The sequence below is a fragment of the Xylaria bambusicola genome (genome assembly GCF_022495145.1).
Source record: "Xylaria bambusicola strain CBS 139988 unplaced genomic scaffold F5B22scaffold_11, whole genome shotgun sequence".
Taxonomy (NCBI): Eukaryota; Fungi; Ascomycota; class Sordariomycetes; order Xylariales; family Xylariaceae; genus Xylaria; species Xylaria bambusicola.
This window is the reverse complement of record NW_025953564.1, coordinates 822879-841349: the sequence shown is the minus strand read 5'-3', so window position 1 is coordinate 841349 and position 18471 is coordinate 822879. Positions and strand designations below refer to the sequence as shown.

Here is an 18471-nt window from a genome sequence, read left to right as displayed (position 1 = left end):
GGGACTTGCCGTGATTACTGGTTCGTCTATCTTATGAGACGGGGAAAACAGGGACTATGAGCTTGGAGTTTAGTGTACTATATCCTCTCCAACATCCCTTAAGATTCCCCCACGTCCCTGGCATGACGCACACTATTGATTACTTAAGGTCACGATGAGAGTGATGATCAGCATCGTCAATTTCCAATGCATGACTCGCTGGTGTACCATGACCATCTGAAAATGCCGAGGCTAACAAGGCTATTCATCCCAAGGCTGATGGTTGCATTCTCGCTTACGTATCTAGGTGCGTGTAGGGTTGTTTAGATAAGGCCGGAAGCAGACGAATCAATCCTCCTCTCCCCCTACACAATAACACCTCGCTGATGTAGGTACACACTATGTAATCCTACCCATCCAATACGAAATTCCAGAAAAAGAAAACGACAAAGGGAAAGAGAGAGCAGACAGTGGTGGTCTCTCCCAAAATAGCAGCGTTTGTATGTGACTAACTGTAACAGAAGAAGCAGATCTAACGTTGACGGTATATTTTTTTTTGGAGAGTTTGCTTGCATACAGTCCAATCATATTCTCACAGACTTTCAACAGATAGAGATACTCAAGGCTCATGCGCGGGATCAGATGAACCTGTCACATCGCGTAGATAGCCCAGGCTCGCCCAGGCGGTACAAGCCCGCGTATCAGTGTCAGATTTAGTGTTACGGCGATATATCGAGGCCCTTGCCTACCTGCCCGCGTTTTGGTCGCATACATGTATTTCCGACTACCAAGTAGGTTAGGTAGATGGTGAAGTAGGCAGGCACTTGATTTAATCCCGTGGCGCAGTGTAATGAGACTGCGGCTAGGCATGGGCCCGGCTGTGCTCGGTGGACAGGCATAACGGCGTCGTATACATGACGTTGATCATGGTTCGACCCTCTACCTGTCTCGGTGTGCTTTGAACCTATACTGCGAATTGTAAGTTGATCACTGCCGCTCGATGCGGCGGTGTTATTTCCATGATAGCCGCTTTTGACAAAAGCGAACCCATGACGGCATCGACTTTGCAGAAGTGACGGCGCCGAGGCTGAATGGATCAATTTATTCCTTCATGGCACGCTTGATATGCAGTATAGTGCTCCAAGTGCAAGCAGCCCTTAAAGGTGGCTCACGCCAATGCTACGATGCGGTGGCACGTCCTGGTCAACCCTGAGGCTCTGTTAAAGTGCGGCTTGATCCCGAGTGCCATTCCCTGCTTCGTCCTTTCTTGTATCCTACCCTATAGGCCAGAGGGCGTTAAGGCCTGCTACCTAGCTCCAGGGTTGACGGTGTAGGGTAGAAAATACTCCGTACTCAATGGTGCGCCTTACGGCTGTAGCCGCACATGCCGCCGCCTCAAAACTTTAAGCTCTTTCTACTCGAAGTTGCTTGGTTCGCTGCGACAACAGCAAGTCCTCTAACGAAGATACAAGGAAGGCAGTTGGCAATATGAACAAGCCTTGAGTTAAACTCTCCAGTTACGTCGTGCTTCAGCACTGTCAATAAGTGCCATACGGTTTACCATCCATATTCACCATTAGAGCTTCTCGCTTTGGGGAACCTGCCTACTTCGCTAATGGGTGGTAGCACATTGTTGGATATACAGAACAGGAGGGCCTGGATGCATGAGCGAGAGCCTGTGGCTGGCACTGGTCATGCCGACAGACATGCAAGGTCCCGTTGTGTCCCTGATCCCCAGACTTGAGTGGTACTGTAACACCCTTGATTTGGAGACAAGCATTCGCAGACTAGGATGATAGGACGAGGTATTTAAGACCGTGGATCACGCCCGCTTAGCAGCCAATTCGATTAATTGCCTTTCCTGGGTAGTAGTGTGCTTTGCTGTATTGTCTGTGCAGTGGTGTAGTCTCTGTGTAGTCCCATGACCACCAGACAATTCAAAACCCTCATCTGCTTCCACATCGGGCGGGGAAACCGACTGGGGGTTCCCTATTCGTTAGCAAACGGTAGATGCATACGTCATTCTGCTTTTCTGGCTGGAAATATGTGATAGTCAAGAATATGCGTCGTCGTCGTTATACCATCTCTAATATTACCGTCAACTATATGCTGCCTACGCAAGTTCGAGGTGCTCTTGTTACATCCCGTGCTTCTCTGCGTTTCAAGCATCTTTCATCTGATGGCTAGCGTTGTAAGGTGTAATTTTATCACACCTTCATTCAACCCATGATCCCGGCTAGCTAGCATCCGGGGTCAACTTGAGCCCCAATGCACTCTGGACGGCCTAGGCTGTTCGGCGCACAGTACAAAGAGTGTGGGTTGATAGTTTTGGTAGACGGCCTACCGTGACAATAGCTTGGAGATGAATACATACAACTGATTGATTAGTGAGCAAATAATAGGCCAACTCTACAGAAGGCTACACAGATCTAACGGTCGTGATGTGAGATGTCATTCAACGCTGCAGACTACGTAATACACTAGGCGCAAAATATATGAGATATGTATCCCCAGTACTGTAGGAAAATTCGATTACCAGTAAGTATGTACGTACATACATGCAGGAAAGCTGACGCACGGCCGAGGAGCCGGTGATCCCTCTACAACCCTTGTTGGCAATATCAGCGTTCCGTAAGGAATTATTCCTAGCGTAAACTGAAGCAACTACCTGCCGGTGATGCTAGCGTAAGTAGCAAATCATTCTTATTTGCAAATAAATTCCGTCTCGGCCGGCAACAAAAGTCCAGGTTTTCCAAAAACTCGTAAGACTTCCATCGCACCATGATACTTGTTTGTGACCATGAGCTTAGGCGCCTCCGCTTGCATATATAGTTTTGACTCGTCTACATGCATTTCAACGTTCATCCAACGGTGCTGCAGGTAGGTAATTATCTTTTGGCTCCATTACTGCCGTACAGGGTCGCCACGAGGTCAGCCATCTTCATTCCCGGCTGAGAGGCGTCATGACGCTAGAGCCAGGGGTGTTTTTGTCATGAAATCCACTATACTACTGAGTATACGCTGGCTTATGTACTACGTAGATGCGCAGGGTACTTTGCTCGGTAATACTGACAAGTCCTACCTAGGCACAACACTATGGTATTAGGACCCGGAGAGGATCGCCCATCGCGGCGCGACCGTTTTCGTGCTACCCCTATACCATGCTGTTGCTGCGGGCATCTCGTGGCACTTTACCGATATCTCGTCAGTGGAAGGACGTTCCGTTAGGTGCGTCAGGGAGATCTGTTTTCCAAATCCCGCACGATGAGGTCCAGAGCGGAATACGGCATGGCCATTTTCCAGCGCCGAGGAATGACAAGTCGGAACCCATGTGAAGCGAGTTTGCCTTAGAGCGCTTGCCAGCCCAGCCAACCCAGTCTCCTTACAAGATGTAGGCAACAGAAATGTGACTATTCCGCTGCCACCACGTGGTAACTAACCAAGGTCAATCCCATTGTGCACTAGCATAGATGCTAACCAGCTGCCAAGCTACTTATGTCCATTTACAGTCCACATACTACATAGTATGTATGTAGTGTTCCTTAATATGGCATTGGATAGGTGAATCGCCAGGCTGATGGATGCTACTCTTGCCTACATGTAGGTAGCTTCTTCAACCCTGATAGTTCAGTTACCGTTATCCTGACGGCCCTGAGCCCTGGGCACTTTACGGAATCATTACCGCAATCGACTTAACTAGCCCGCGTTGCACTAGACTATCAGGCTTTACCACAGATGAAGCCGGCATATGGTTAGGTTCGTCCCGGATAGAAAACCGACAACACCGTACTAGTAAGTGTTCGCTCCAAGTTGAGCTCAGTGTTCTTAAATTAGGATCTGGGTAGTACATGTACACTAGTGTGTTCGTGCGGCCGGCATTTCCCAGCTCCCCTATGAGCTCCTACTACCAACAAGTATTCCAAAGCGACACCCCTCCGATGTCCATGATGATCCTCCGACCACGGCCCGAAACTTCCACATGCGAGCCCTCAATATTAAATACAGTAATCGGTCAAGCGAACCAGGTGCAAAATTAGTCTGCAGGGGAAACTTACATGTGCAGTAGAACGACCTCGCAGTATCGATGTGCCCCTGCCTCTCTGATCGCCTACCCTACAGGTAGTGTACTTGCACATGCATACATAGAAAGTCTCACGCATGTTAACCAGATATACTATATATTATGTAACTTCTGGTCTGTGTAGACACCGAGACCACCTAGATAGCTAAACTACAACACCAATCAAGCCGAGAGGATAGACGTCACAACGCAGGATTAATCCGGCGGAAGGTAAAATCCCGATTGCAAAGAATTTTCTGGTGGCAGATTGTATCCTCCAAAATAGCATATAGTGTACAAACTACGTATTTATAAATGTTACATACTGACATCACCTGCTCATGACTAATAAGTCGATGGAACCTGCCACGTCGCCTAACCGGAGAAGATTGGCCCCAGCTTTGCTCAGGGACTACCCATACATCCATACAAAGTAGATACGCGCAAAACGTTTCGCTTCAGAGTCACTACTACTACTACCACCTATCTCTTTCTATATTGTTATAGTAGCGTAAGCGAAGCCCTATCCGTATGCTTCCCTGGTGAAGTCTCACAACTTGTCGGACGTGATTCAGTAGTGATTTATCTGGCGCCGAAAGTTGACCTTCCCGGCCTATGAGAGAAGGATGCTGTACCGCGGTACGAAATAACACGTGGGGTCGATCATATCGTAAATGCATGCCGTATCATCCATCACATCCTAGCCCTACAACTCCGCGATAAAATGTGATATAGATCCTTTTATCATATGTGCATCATCGAGGAAGAATACAGATCCAGCAAAGGAAAATTAGGTAGGTAGATCCGTCTCTGTTGGTTTAGCCTCCTCCCCTGAACGGATATTATTTACACCACTCACAAGGGTATATATACTTACTTACGAAGTACTCTAATAGCTTATATAAGTACACAACCCAGCGTCTGCCATGAATAACGAACAGACATAAATAGCCGAGGTTCTAGAAGCCAGACCTCGCTAAATCCCAGCTTAATGTCACTCACCGCAATTCGCCAGATTTGATTTGCTAAGGGCCGACTTGGGTGATCCCAGTATGACAAGGACGGCAAGCTTCACATGACTAGCGGATACAAGAAAAAAGTAACCTGACTGACTATACTTCCTTAGTGTAGGATCCTGCAGACGGGGAATAGAAAGAAAGGGTTGAGGTGTGCAGCCGAGCCGAGAATAACGAAGCAGCTATTGTAAACTTGCCTCGGCTAGTGATGCGGCAGCCAAATAACTGAGAAGCGGTCACTAGAACAAGGCCCGTGAGAAGAAGAAAAAAAAAATTAGGCAAATGAAATAGAAAACTCGTGATGTTAGGTGTTTTCTCGGGGGTTTTTAGCGTTGACAGTTCGTCTGCGCGCTAGGTTTCAAGAGTGCGCCGAATGTAACGCTGCAGCTATCTAACTTAGTACAGACGGGCTGAGAACCGATCCTTGTTCTCACTCGGGTAGCCATGTGGCTCTCCCTTCCCTAGGCCCTTTCAGATTCGGGACTGACTTCTCGATGAGGAATCTGGTCGAGGGTGAAGCGGTGCAAAGCATCAGCGTAATAAGCGCCGATGTCGATGGCTACAGGCCGCCACACCGTTATGTTGCTGTTGTATTTTCCAGCCTCTTCTTTCTTCCATCTACTATGCCCCTTTTTGCTCCTCTTCCGCCATTCACGTACGGGGTGTACTGTACGAAAAGAAGCCTCCACTCGAGCATTTCGGCCTTTGAATAATATTGAAAAGATGATAACACTAGACTAGATAAGCTCTAGCACGGGATGAGCTCGGAGACCAGGTAGACTCACTAACACATAGGTACCTAATATACATGTATCCAAATATTTGTTGTGGATACAACACTGGTAGGCTAAGCCTAGGCCCTTAATGCCATCGATCATGGGAACCAACTATCCTCCTAGCGGGAAGAAAAGATATTCATTCCACCAGTCGAGCCATCGCCATTTCGCATTCGTACACACAAGATGGAAACACTCCGTGAAGCGACATGTTGATGTGCATCATAGCGGACCTTTTCTCACTCTACCTTCTTGAATGATGATAACCCCAGCGCAGTCGCGGTCGTTTTCAAAATCGCTTACCTAAATCGATTGGCCTCAATTTAGCGAAAGGCTGCGAAAGCAGGTGTCATCTCTCATTACTACTGTACCGCTTAGCACGGCAGAGAAGCGATGAGTCTATGAGGGCAGAGACAGATGTAGGGGTGTTTGCAATACCATGTCAGTAGATCAATCCTTAATCTGGATAACTAGGTATGACATGGTATAATAACAACGATGAGAATAACCATCTGCAAAAGGCGCCGATGTCCGACACTTGAAGGTGATGCTGTGCCACATTAGTTACCCTAGGTTAGCTCTCAGCATGGTCATTGACGTGATATAGTCTAGCCAGTCTCGCAAGCCCTCGGGTTCGATGTTCCCTATGTACATTGGTACATTAGCGATAGTTTACAATTCCTTACTAACCTAGATATATGAAGATAGCTGTGAAGTATACACTACAATCCGTTGAGTACTCGAGGAACCGCAGGGATGGCCAACGCAGCAGACGCCATCACCACTTTTAACAGTATAGTGCCTGACCAGCGAGACTACCGTAGTACATGCGGATATTGCTTTAAGAATTTTGACTGTTATTTCGGCTGGCCACTTTCAAGCGGGAGGGTAATCGGAACATTAAGCATGAGATATATGTACGAGCGGGTAGCGGCAAAAACTGTGCCACTATATCGTCCCTCATCTATATGCTACTAGATCGGCGCTATATATCAGATCTAGATCTAGATGCATATTGAGAGAGATGTCGACTCCAATCAGCACCGATGATTTGGAGGATTTTCCAGACCTCATTTGATGGCATTCAGCCTCGAAAGTACTCTTCTGAACTCATGGAGTTCTCTAGCATGAGACGTAGCTCCCCATTTCGCCTGCTGACAGGCTATTTTCTCATAGTATAGACCCGCCTGGGTCGAGACCAACAAATCGTCCCGCTTGCCTGACGCACGTACTTAAGCAATGCTACGCACTGCTTATTTGCACGCGCGCAGACACGGACACAGACCAATCAGCCGCATGCTACTATGTACGCCCGTTTGCCTCTGCTGGGAGGGGGCAAACCCGACACGGGATCAGTAGCCCCGACTATCGACTCAGCCCATCCCAAACCATCCCATCAACATTGTCATGCTTCAATCCTCAAAATGATCTTTTTTTAACTAGACTTAGCCAAGCCCCGGTCGTATTCCATCCCGCCGGGCCTTGAAAAGAGGCTAGAATTGGCAACTACTATACTATGTAAGTCCAGCTGCCTGACTATAGATCATGCCACCACCACACGCCAACAACACTCGGATGCGGCAACGAAGTGATTGGGGATGTGGGCATACGCAACTAGCTCTATAAACTTGGCATTCAGTCACGATGACGAAGTAACAAATTATCCCCAATTCAGCACTCAGTATCATATAGCACTACACTGGGGTGTTCGTAGCGCTGAAAGGGGATATGGTTTCCCTTAGTTTTTATTCCTGAATAAATACATGTAAAGTAAATAAATCAGAGAGCTAAGCACGCTGTAACTGCTGCAATCAAGGGCAGCGAGGACTTTCATCGGGATCTAATGTACCCCTTAAGGTGGACTACGTCAACGCGTAAAAGCTATACCACCACCACCACCACCATCACTACCACAACCACCCTCTAGGGTTAAGTCGTAGCCTACAGCATGAATTAAAAAACCGGTAAATTGTCGTATAGTCCATTTGCCCCCGTGCTGCCCGAGTTTGCCATCACAAGCGAGCTGCAAAGTAAGTAGGTACACAAGCTTGGCAGCCTATGGCAACCAGATCGGAATTAAGCGCGTGCGACCTTTTGGAACACTACCGGTAGAGAAAGGGAGGCAGGTCGTCATTTGCCAATAGCAATTTGAGCGTGTTCTCGGAAGCTTGACGCGTGGTCGGCAATTTCCCCTACGGCGGCGTTGCATAGGAGTTTCCTTATTCCAGGCAGTTTGATCTAATGGCCAACAGAACGTCAGAGTGGTGGTTTTATTTAGTGTGGTCGAATGATACTCACTCCCCGCTTTTCTTCACTTGTGTTTTGTCGTACTTCGTGTTCCTCTGCTGGATGGTGAAGTCAATTCGTTCCTGTCGCATAGTAAACGTGACTAGTGTAAAGAAGACGAACCACTCCGGTGAGCTATCGGAATAAATTCGTCAACTACGCGAACCGGGATACTGGCTACCTACCTTGTACGAGATGTGAAATGATTTGTCTTATAGATGTTTAAGCGCCCAGGAATGATTAGCCGGTTCGCGTAGAGTCGGATGTTCATGGTCACAATACTCATTCTGTAGTCTCTTTACTGGTAGTTCGGTACCCTACTTCTAAATATACAGACAATAATTCGGTTCATCTTATGATCTTCAACCAGGTATCGTTCAGGCTTATGCAAAGCGGTACAGTTACCACAGATATTTCCCGCGACTAAATCTCTAGCGAAAACCTCAACGTCCATCAGCTGATACCAACCCAAACCCACGTCTGCTGCGAGTTACCTATTAACACTAAACCCTCGTGACCCATATACCAGACTATAAATCTGGAATAGTCATGACCTGTTTGCACAATATGAAGCGGTGGCAATGGACTATTGGCAAAGCTCGTTTGTACAAACTTAATCGTATATATTATGAAGTACATGCCTCAAAGGAATGTGAGCATACAAGCAGATCAAATTCGTCACCCCATCGCCAAACAATCTGCACGTACCCGTGTCGTTAATGAGCCACTTCCGTCATACAAACGTGTACAGACAAATCTCACAAACAGGTTAAAAGATGCCCAAAGACTTGGTTCTTCGCAGGCCGAGAACCATATTACTATGAAATAGGGATCAAAGTCTATGCGCACGGCAAGCAGTAACCATAGGAGGTTCTTCGATACCACTTTCCTTTCCACCTCTATTTATCCTTTATCGTTCTGGTAACTCGCCTTCGGGAACAATAGGCTATCCCTGACTTCCAGTCTGACCCGTTCCCGTTACGAATCTCACCCCCAGTGCTAATATTCCACTTGTACCCGCGAGGATAAGGAGGACGGCGCTCGAATTCGAAGTATCTGTGTACAAGAATTAGTCAGTAACGACAGATTATTCGCCGTCTTAGGTAGTCGTATGCTCAAATTCCTATCCAAGGGCCGCCTTCATACTGTCTCCCCCTTTCAACGCGTGTCCTACAAGCTAACAAGTTGGCACCTCGCACAAAGATACTCCCTTTTCTTCTTAAAATTTCCGTAGCTAGACAGCGCAGGTCTTCTTTTGTGTCCGTGTGACGGGAATCCCGCTTCCCCCGCCCCTGTTTCGTCTGTCTCTGTGTACCCGTCGGTATTCCTCTGTCTGTGTATCTGTACCCCCATTTCCAACTCTCCTGCTCGCATCCATCTTCGTATCTGGGCTAATGATATCCTTCCGTTTTCCTAGCGCCGCCCAAGAAAGAGATGGCTTTAGAGAAGAAATTTCTTTTTCTGTTTCTACATATTTGCAACGTTCCTGCTGTGACCTCTTCTCTGCTGCCTGCTCACTCGTCATCTCTGAGTCAGCCGAGATTAACATCAAGGCACAAAGGGGACAAAGCACATTCCGGACCCCAATCCATCCCGCTCTGAGGAGAGATACGTACTAATATTGCAAGAGAAATAGATAGAAAGAGATAGATACAGTTATCACGACGATGGCCTAGCGCACAGACTGAGTACACGTAGGCATACATACGCGCCAGGGGTGGCTTACAATGCATGTATGTATCCACCCGGGTTGCCTACCTGCCTACCCGCCCGCTCCCAGAATCTAACAGTATATTCCACCGGAGATGCACACGGCGGAAATGGATAGTCGCTTTCCCTTTACATGCCCGTATATACGCCCGTGCCGGCCGCCGAATGGGCGCGGGATTAACGCAACGCAACATCGTCTAACTCTTGGCTTCTTGCTCGGCAAAAGTTGCTGATAGGTAGGGAGCATAGTAATGTATTACTGTAGAATTGAAGAGTGTAGGATGTTGTTATTAGTTGTTAAGATAGTTTAGCTGTCTGGTGCCAATAGCTATGAACTGAGTTGTTGTTGGCGATTAGGAGTCTGGAATGAGTTGTGGAACATTAGCATCATAGACTTGGACTCTTGTTCGCTTTATTTAGTTCGAGAGACTTTTTCAGTTGACCAAACGGAATTGTAATCGAGTAAACTCCATTTCTATATGAACCAGAGTGTATTATAGGTTATATTAGTTGCAAAATAACTCGTGGTTGGAGGGTTTCTCAAGTTAATTTCATTTCGTAATTTGTTAATAGAATATATAGTCATCAGAAGAAGTTTGAAGCCTAAACTACAAAGGTAATACTTTTATATTATCACTCAGTACAGAATTCAGTGGTATCTATAAACAAAATCATCGAGCTTCGTTATCAACTTGAAAAGTTCCTATCTCAGTTATGAAACTGTACGAGACTCAGATGAATATTCAAGAGATTAATATAAGTTGCCCAGATTGCAAACTTTATCAAATACACAAAGGAAGCCAGAGAGAGTCGAATGTATGGGCTTTGAAAGGCGGATAACGCCGTCCTGCGTGGAGAGAGTCGTCCAACTCATTATGTTTGTGTTTTGCTGAGAGGGCGTCAGCTTATTCAATATCTAATTTTAAAAATTACCCTAGACGCATGTTCAAACAACTGTATCACATAACTAGACACACACCAATACAATTCAAATCAGAAGAAAGTCTTTGTCTATTTGTCTATTGCAATATATTACCCCGCGCTACTCAGGAAGTAAATGAATGAAGCCCGTGGCTTGACTCGGTCTTTGATATAACAGTAACATTTACTACATTAACGCCACGTCTGAGGCGGCACAAATGCTTATCGTCCTTCGACGCCGTGTCACGTACCTCGCAATCGTCACACAGCCAGCTCTAGCGTCCGCAAGTTTCCAGGTGGGCGGTAAGCCGCGGACACATGCGGGTAAATGCTTAACCAAGCAGAAGCTTCCTCCTGCACCTGATCTCTCAGTTTATTCAAGCCTTGCTCCTCCTGATCTCATGTATCACAGTAACTATTAATTGTCCAATATCTGCAAGTCTTGTGCTTATTTGTGTAAGCATTGGCGGAGCAAATCTTATATAATCAGAGCTCTGTGGATGCTTCGGGGACAAACAATCTTGAGTTCGACACTGAGGCCGGCATGCAGTGTTTGAAAACCTTACGGCCGTTGTGAGGCATGGTCCTTTTACAGGACAAGCTTTCTATCATGCCTTGGGCGCAGGCAATGTAAGGACGCACAGCAGTTCTTACGCATAGGCATCCTAGGTTACACAAGCTTTGCTCTCCCGGGTACTTGGTGTACTACAGCCGATATTTGAACGTTACCATGCCAGTACTGAATGGGGTATAGATAGCGACGGTAATTATTTAAGCCAAATAATCGACAGGCCCGTGATTCATCGAAGAAAGAGAAGCTCTTGTAGAAGATCATGTGAAGAAAAAGAGGAAACCCAATATATTGACTCAATGTTAAGTAATTTCTCCTATCGAATACACTATACCCTCGAAACACTAGAATTTTTGGGCTACATGGGAACAGATATCGCTTACTTCTTATCCCCTATTCTCACACTCCAACTGGCTGACATTGCCCACTAAGGTTAAGAGGTGATCTAGATAGCTATGTGCTTCTGTCTTACCCCCGGAAGATTCTTCCTCTCGTAGACCTGTCAGTCGTGAGGAAATAATCAATTAGACGAGTATGTCTCGGGGCCTGACCTGGCGTGAGGCAGGCGAAATCCCCAGAGACAGACAAGTACAAGGCGAGACAAGACAAAACAAGACATAGACAAATTATCCCGTCTTCCCCCTTTCTTGCCCTACCGACGATGTTTTAAAGTGACCTGACATAATATTCCTTCTCGTACCCACCCCCACAAACCTAGATTTCGCGTAAAACCACCCAACCATGCCTTTCACACAAGCAAACAGCACTCGACAAACAAACCGCTAGTCGGAGCCGGCGGAGTATACCGAGAAGAAGAAGAGAGAAGGGCGTAACACAGCGACACCACACAAATCCCCCTTCGCCCCTTTCGCTGTCTCCGAGATGCACACAGACACAAAATACATAGACACAGACACAACAAAACACCATACCAGACCCCGAAAGAACACAGATCTCGCCTGTCTGTCAGACGTTATGGCGAATTTGTCGAGAGTCAGCTGACCTCTTTCCCCCGACCTATCAGGGCCGTCCACTTATACATTCCCTACTCCAATACACAACGACCTTGACCCTTACTCCCAACGTACAGACTACGACACAAACAGACATACCATACAAGTCTGACGTGATCCGGCAATGCGGCGTCACCATACATACATATATACGTGACATTACACGTTCTACGACGATGACGCCGGGGGATGTGCGGGTCGAACAGCCCTGAGCGAGGAGATGAAAATTACAGAAAAAGTCAGCATATTACGTTAGCCAGGGAGGTGTATTACTCATTACCTCCTGGCTGCGGTAGGTGAAGACATGGGACATCAGCTAAGCAGGTAACATACAGCCCCCTATACGTGCCTCTTTCAGAGCACCGACCCATGCAAATATTCCACATGTCCTAGCATCCATACGTCTATTGAAATGTGTTGGCAGTGCAATATACGCGTTGTAGGTTTCTAAGCTTAGAAGACATGTCCTTTCTTACTAATAAAAGGGGGAGAAACAAGGTTTGAAAGTGAATAGTCCGCATAGAATGTAGATGGAGGGTTCAAGACATGCAGCGTCTTTTAGGGGCTGAATACTTCCCAACTTACTAAGGCAGAAGTTCAATTCATATCAAGACGTCTGATGACATCTAATATCTGTTTCCGTATTTTGACGATGTATAATATCTCTACACGGGCACTACATCAGACAAGGATACTGCTAAATCATCATAGTGAGAAACTTGAGTTGGATAATTAGCGCATGTTACTCGCTCAAATGCTAAATTACGTTATTGCTCGCTCCGCAAAGTTTAGTGTATAGTGTACTCTGTAATCCGCCGTCACGCTCCATCTAGCATGCAGCACTTAGATACCTATATAGATATATCCAAAAGGGCGCCCTTACCTCAACACGCAAGTGGCATGATGGGAGGGGAAAAGATACAAAGTCAAAGCATGCCGTGCAATGCAAAAGATAACGCTTGTGCAGATACAAATGATACAAGGTGTTTCTTAAGGGGCTGAGAGAGAGAGAGATGGGCTGGTTTCTGCGCATTACAAGCGTGCTCGGACTGAAGGCAAATTGGCCTCATTAGGCCACTGCGCTTCGGGCCACACGTGACGAATGGCCTCCCAGATATGGCTAAAGAAAGACAAGGGTTAGCGAGGCCGAGGTCCTAGATACGGCATGATAATATCCGCAGATGAATAAGAGATATGGTAACATACCTGACGTAGTGGATCGTGAGACCATCCCTTACTTCGGCGGGTACTTCTCGGGCGTCCTTTTCATTCTGAGCTGGGAGGAGCACTGTCTTGACACCGGCTCGATAGGCTCCAATAAGCTTCTCCTTAATTCCTCCGACCCTCTTGACATGGCCAGAGAGTTGAAACTCGCCCTAACTTCGATGTTAGCGTGCGTCATCGGCACATATTTGAGACTTATATGACACATACCGTCATTGCCATGGTCGGCGGAACAGGTCGCCCCGAAAAGAGTGAGATGAGTGCAATAGCTTGGGCCATGCCACTTGAAGGTCCGTCCTTGGGAACTGCCCCAGAAGGGCAATGGACGTGTAGGCTACGATTCTTCATGATGTTCTCCGTGGGCTCGCGCGTGAGCCCCAACTCATAGGCGTGATTCCGCACCCAGCTCCTAGCAACCTTGACACTTTCCATGAGAACTTTGCCCAAATTGCCCGTGAGTTCCACACTGCCATCACCTGGCATATCAAGGACCTCTATGAACAGGATACCCCCGTTACCACCGGAGCTATAGGCCACAAGACCTGTGACAATGCCTGGCTGACTGGCTTTCTCCGCGATTTCATCCTCAAACCTTTCTATCCCTAGAATAGCTTCAAGGTCTTCAATCGTCAGATCTGCTCGGTATGTCTCAGGCTGACCTTGATCGTTCGCTTCAACGTATTCAACAGCCTTGGCACGACAAACAGAGCCAATTTCCCGCTCTAGATTCCGAACCCCTGATTCGCGCGTGTACGACTCGATGATCTTAGATACCACCCCATCGCTAAACTTGACCTGATCTTCTTGAAGTCCATTAACGCGGATTTGCTTGGGAACGAGGTGGCGCAGTGCGATGTGGCGCTTCTCAAGAGTCGTGTAGCCAGAGAATTCCAGGGTTTCCATGCGGTCCAGTAACGGACCAGGAATTGTATCTAGACTATTTGCTGTGGCAATGAACAAAACTTTGCTAAGATCGATAGGGATGTTCACGTAGTGATCGGTGAATGTGTTATTCTGCTCAGGGTCAAGGACTTCCAACATAGCAGCTGACGGGTCACCGTTATGGTTCGCCATACCCAGCTTGTCGATTTCGTCCAACAAGAAGACAGGGTTGCCAACCCCAACTTTCCTGAGACCTTGCACGATCAAACCGGGCATTGCAGCTACGTATGTCCTACGATGCCCCCTGATCTCTGCCTCATCCCTGACACCGCCAAGTGAGATGCGGTGGAACTTTCGCCCAAGAGCTGTGGCGATTGATCGGGCTATGCTCGTCTTGCCCACACCCGGAGGGCCAACTAGTAGTAAGATTGGTGCCCTCTCGGTTCGCCGTTTGCTTTGGAGCATCTGGACCTTGAGACCGCTCGCCTTAATCTTCTCCTCCAACTCTGACTCAAGAGCGGCGTTATCCTTTGCGGCCGATTCCAAATCGGCCGTTTCTTGCTCAGCTTCCTTGACTTGTCGATCAACAGCCTCATTGGCGGACTGCATCAACCTTACGATGGTAAGGTACGACAATAAGCGTTTCTTTACTTTCTCTATTCCGTAATGATCATTATCTAATTGCCTTCGCGCGGCTTCAAGAGTACCGGTACCAATCGGGTCGTCAGTGACGATAGACCAGGGTATCTCCGACAAGGTCTCGAGATATGTCCTGACCACTTGGTACTCGGCCTGAGCAGGCATCATTTGCTTGAGTCGTTTGAGCTCTCGTTCGGCAACCTTGGCCGCCTCAGCGGGTAGCTTGGCTTCTTCAATCTTCTTCTCGAGTTCCTGTAACTCATCTGGGTCTTGCTGTTCGGCTTGTCCACCTCCAGGCATGCCGTTGAAGTTGAAGCCTGCTGGTGGGCCACCAAGTCCAGGGATTTGAATCTTCTTGATATTTCGCTTATTCATCTTGTCCATATCTTCCTGGTCAATACGGATTGGTATAGCGGTGCTTGTTACCGTGGTGACGTTGATATTGCCCTTAATATCGCCCACTTGTCGCTCCATCAGTTCAATTACCTTCTCCATTCGCTTACGAACATCGACAGCAGCTAAAACTTGAAGCTTATCCTCGTATGAAGCTTGAACTACATTCATCATAAAATCGGCAAGGGCGCCACCCTCTGCCGGTTGTTTTCGCATTATGAATTGCTCTAGCCTTCGCGAAAGGAGCGGGTTCAGGCCCGCAGAATGGCTCGATAGGAGGAATGCTGATACTCGCAGGTAAGAAACAAGCTCCCGCGAAAGGCGCTTTAGGGTTTCGAAAAGCTCTTGGTATTCATCACTATTAAGTTCAGGGCCGACGGCGTCACCATGGGTCTTGACCTTGGCCTCGAAGAAGGGCTGGTCTTGGGTGACCTTTTCGACGGAGACGCGCGAAATGCCATGAACCAGAAGGATGAATTCGGCGCCATTCTGGCCCTGGATTCCAGTTATTTTAGCCGTGACACCGTAGTCATACAGCCGGTCCTTTCTCAAATTCCTACTGTCTGCCTCTAGCAAGTCAATGTATTTCTCCTCGTCTTTTTCCAGTAGCAGTTTTTGGCCTCGTCGGTTCAGCAATGGACTGTTGAGGGGCACGCAAGCGATAGGAACCTGGTCAACGCGTCTCGAGCCTTTCGAGGCGGTGGTATAGACGTTCGAGATAAGGGCCGGTATATCGGAGCGACTTGGAGGGACGGGTATACGCAAGACAGAGCCGGGGAACAGAACCGTGGCCTTAGCTAGCGGAACGAGGGGAACGACTGCCGATTGCGATGCGGGCGCCATCGTCTGGGTATCTTCCCTTGCGTTGTTGTGGCCAATTGTTGATGCACACGGTATGCGTCTATGTGGCAAGGCAAGGCAAGGCTAGGCACTGGCTGGGGAGAGCGAGCCGGATGCCGTTCGGAATGGAATACGAAGGATGCGGGAAACGGGAATTATTACAAAGTCTAAAAGATTTGATGGAAAGACAAGGAAGAGTAAGACGAATGGTGATGATTAGGTGGTGATGTTCCAATGGCGTTAAGGCCTGGGATGATGATGGACTGAGAATGGGGTCAAGGTCAAGGATCAAGTCACAAGCTCGGTGCACGGATCGGGGCCTGGGGAGGTCTCGGTCGTCACTGCCAGTCGGTCAGTTTAGTCTAGAGCTGCGCGGCGGCGGCGGCGATGGGGCCTTGGTTCAGTCTGGTTAGGGGGCAGAGGGGAGACTTACCGAGGCTTGGTTAGGCCGCTGGGAATCGCCACGCATAAAGAGGGTCATTTCCGGGAGTTCACCACGTGATAATAGTTGCTCTCGTGTCTACGATTTCATATGGGCATATAGAGTATACTTATATGTGACTGAACTGGCCTTATGGGATTTGAAAATTATCGTGACAATCTCTATCATATTGTCTTGCGGAATCTTACTAATCTTACTTAACAACACTGACCTACATCATCTAGGTACCTAGGTACATGTAAGACGTGCTGTAGCGGATTCAGCTGCCTGCTGACAGCGCCCCCTTTCTGCAGCGGGGTATTTAACAACGGCCTTGAGTGATGGATGCCTGAGCCCGCAGCGCACCCGCAGCACAACCCGCCTAAGTAAGAGATGGACCCAGTAATGCTTTAGGTAGGTTCGGGTAGGTATGCTTAGCTGCTTAGCGGTAAGGGCTCTGGTAAGGGAAATCAATTAACGCGTCTAAACTTCTCCATCACGCGTCTGCTACCCGACCTACCTACCCACCATCTAAACTCCTTACCTACATCCTCGACCACCACCACCATAATCGTCACAACGTCGCAGAGTAAGGCCATATCCGATTTCGTCATACAATCAAGAAGCAAGAAAACAGACAAGGAAACAATGAGCGGTTCGTAATCACTCAGTATATCACCACTACAAATTTCCAATGCTAACAGAACATCTATCACGGTAGCATACGGCGGGTACTCGACGACATCCTATGGTGCCGCGGGGGGTGACAATGACGGTGGTTTCATGTGGGGTTCTCAAGGCGGCGGCAGCCAGTCCGCCACGAAGGTATACACACACACACCCATATACCATCTCGAGATGAAGATCCCATGAACTAACCCCAAACCCCCGCACCGCCAGACCGTCAACGACGAGTCCCTCCGCCCCGTAACAATCAAGCAAATCATCGACGCCGAGCCCGCCTACGCCGGCGACGCCACCTTCCGGATCGACGGGCTGGACGTAAAACAGGTGACCATCGTAGGCCAGGTGCGCGCCATCATGCAGCAGACGACGAACATCACGTACCGCATCGACGACGGCACAGGCACGATCGAAGTAAAGCAATGGCTCGACGCAGACAAGCAAGAATCCGCCTCGGATTCCGGCCCCGCGTTCCGCGAAGAAGACTACGTGCGCGTATGGGGCCGTCTCAAATCCTTCAGCAACAAGCGGCACGTCGGCGCGCACGTCATCAAGCCCGTGCGCGACTTCAACGAGGTGAACTACCACATGCTCGAGGCGACCTACGTGCACCTATTCTTCACTCGCGGCGGGCCCCCGCAAGACGGCGGGATGGGTATGGGTGGAGGCGGTATGCCCGGGGGAGACGACAGCATGTTTGTTGACGACGGCAACGATGCGCGGTATCGGGGCTATGGGCAGAAGGCGAAGAAGATGTTCGACTATCTCTCACGCAGCGGCAATCCGACCGAGGGCGTACACATGCAGGTTATCTCGCGCGAGGCCGGCATGACGATCCAGGACGTCATGACCGCGGCCGAGGAGCTGCTGAGCCACGGCACGATTTACACGACGATGGATGACGAGACTTTCGCCATTTTGGAGCGGTAAATCTTTTTTTTTTTTTGGGGGGGGGGGGGGGGGGGGGGGTAAAAAAAAGTATAGAAACACGAAAGCCGGGCCCGTTAATGACGGGAGAGGAGTTATAAAAAAAATACTGGCCCGGTGGGAGGCCGG

At 48.4% G+C, this 18471-nt stretch overlaps 3 protein-coding genes across 3 annotated transcripts; 1 reads left to right on the top strand and 2 right to left on the bottom strand.

Moving 5' to 3' along the window:
* Positions 1-11680: 11680 nt before the first annotated feature.
* Positions 11681-12539, bottom strand: F5B22DRAFT_598844 (uncharacterized protein). The gene has a single exon (XM_047974412.1). The coding sequence runs from the start codon at positions 12247-12249 to the stop codon at positions 12034-12036; it is 216 nt and encodes a 71-aa protein (XP_047832945.1). The 5' UTR covers positions 12250-12539; the 3' UTR covers positions 11681-12033.
* An 810-nt stretch (positions 12540-13349) lies between these two features.
* Positions 13350-16908, bottom strand: F5B22DRAFT_56891 (ATP-dependent protease La). Its single transcript, XM_047973139.1, has 4 exons — positions 16744-16908; positions 13767-16651; positions 13539-13708; positions 13350-13452 (listed from the first exon to the last, which is right to left on the bottom strand). Exons 2-4 carry the CDS (start codon positions 16311-16313, stop codon positions 13365-13367), a joined length of 2805 nt encoding a protein of 934 aa, XP_047832944.1. The 5' UTR covers positions 16314-16651; positions 16744-16908; the 3' UTR covers positions 13350-13364.
* Positions 16909-16917: 9 nt separating this feature from the next.
* F5B22DRAFT_598842 (replication protein A, subunit RPA32) lies at positions 16918-18361 on the top strand. Its single transcript, XM_047974411.1, has 3 exons — positions 16918-17386; positions 17453-17556; positions 17632-18361. Exons 1-3 carry the CDS (start codon positions 17380-17382, stop codon positions 18343-18345), a joined length of 825 nt encoding a protein of 274 aa, XP_047832943.1. The 5' UTR covers positions 16918-17379; the 3' UTR covers positions 18346-18361.
* The last annotated feature ends 110 nt before the right edge of the window (positions 18362-18471 follow it).

Coding starts and splice junctions, on each gene's coding strand:
- F5B22DRAFT_598844 (XM_047974412.1), bottom strand. CDS start 12,249: ATGGTGTTTTGTTGTGTCTGTGTCTATGTATTTTGTGTCTGTGTGCAT.
- F5B22DRAFT_56891 (XM_047973139.1), bottom strand. CDS start 16,313: ATGGCGCCCGCATCGCAATCGGCAGTCGTTCCCCTCGTTCCGCTAGCT. Junction 13,709..13,766: donor CGCCGACCATGGCAATGACG/GTATGTGTCATA, acceptor CATCGAAGTTAG/GGCGAGTTTCAACTCTCTGG. Junction 13,453..13,538: donor CTCACGATCCACTACGTCAG/GTATGTTACCAT, acceptor GTCTTTCTTTAG/CCATATCTGGGAGGCCATTC.
- F5B22DRAFT_598842 (XM_047974411.1), top strand. Junction 17,557..17,631: donor GCAGCCAGTCCGCCACGAAG/GTATACACACAC, acceptor CCGCACCGCCAG/ACCGTCAACGACGAGTCCCT.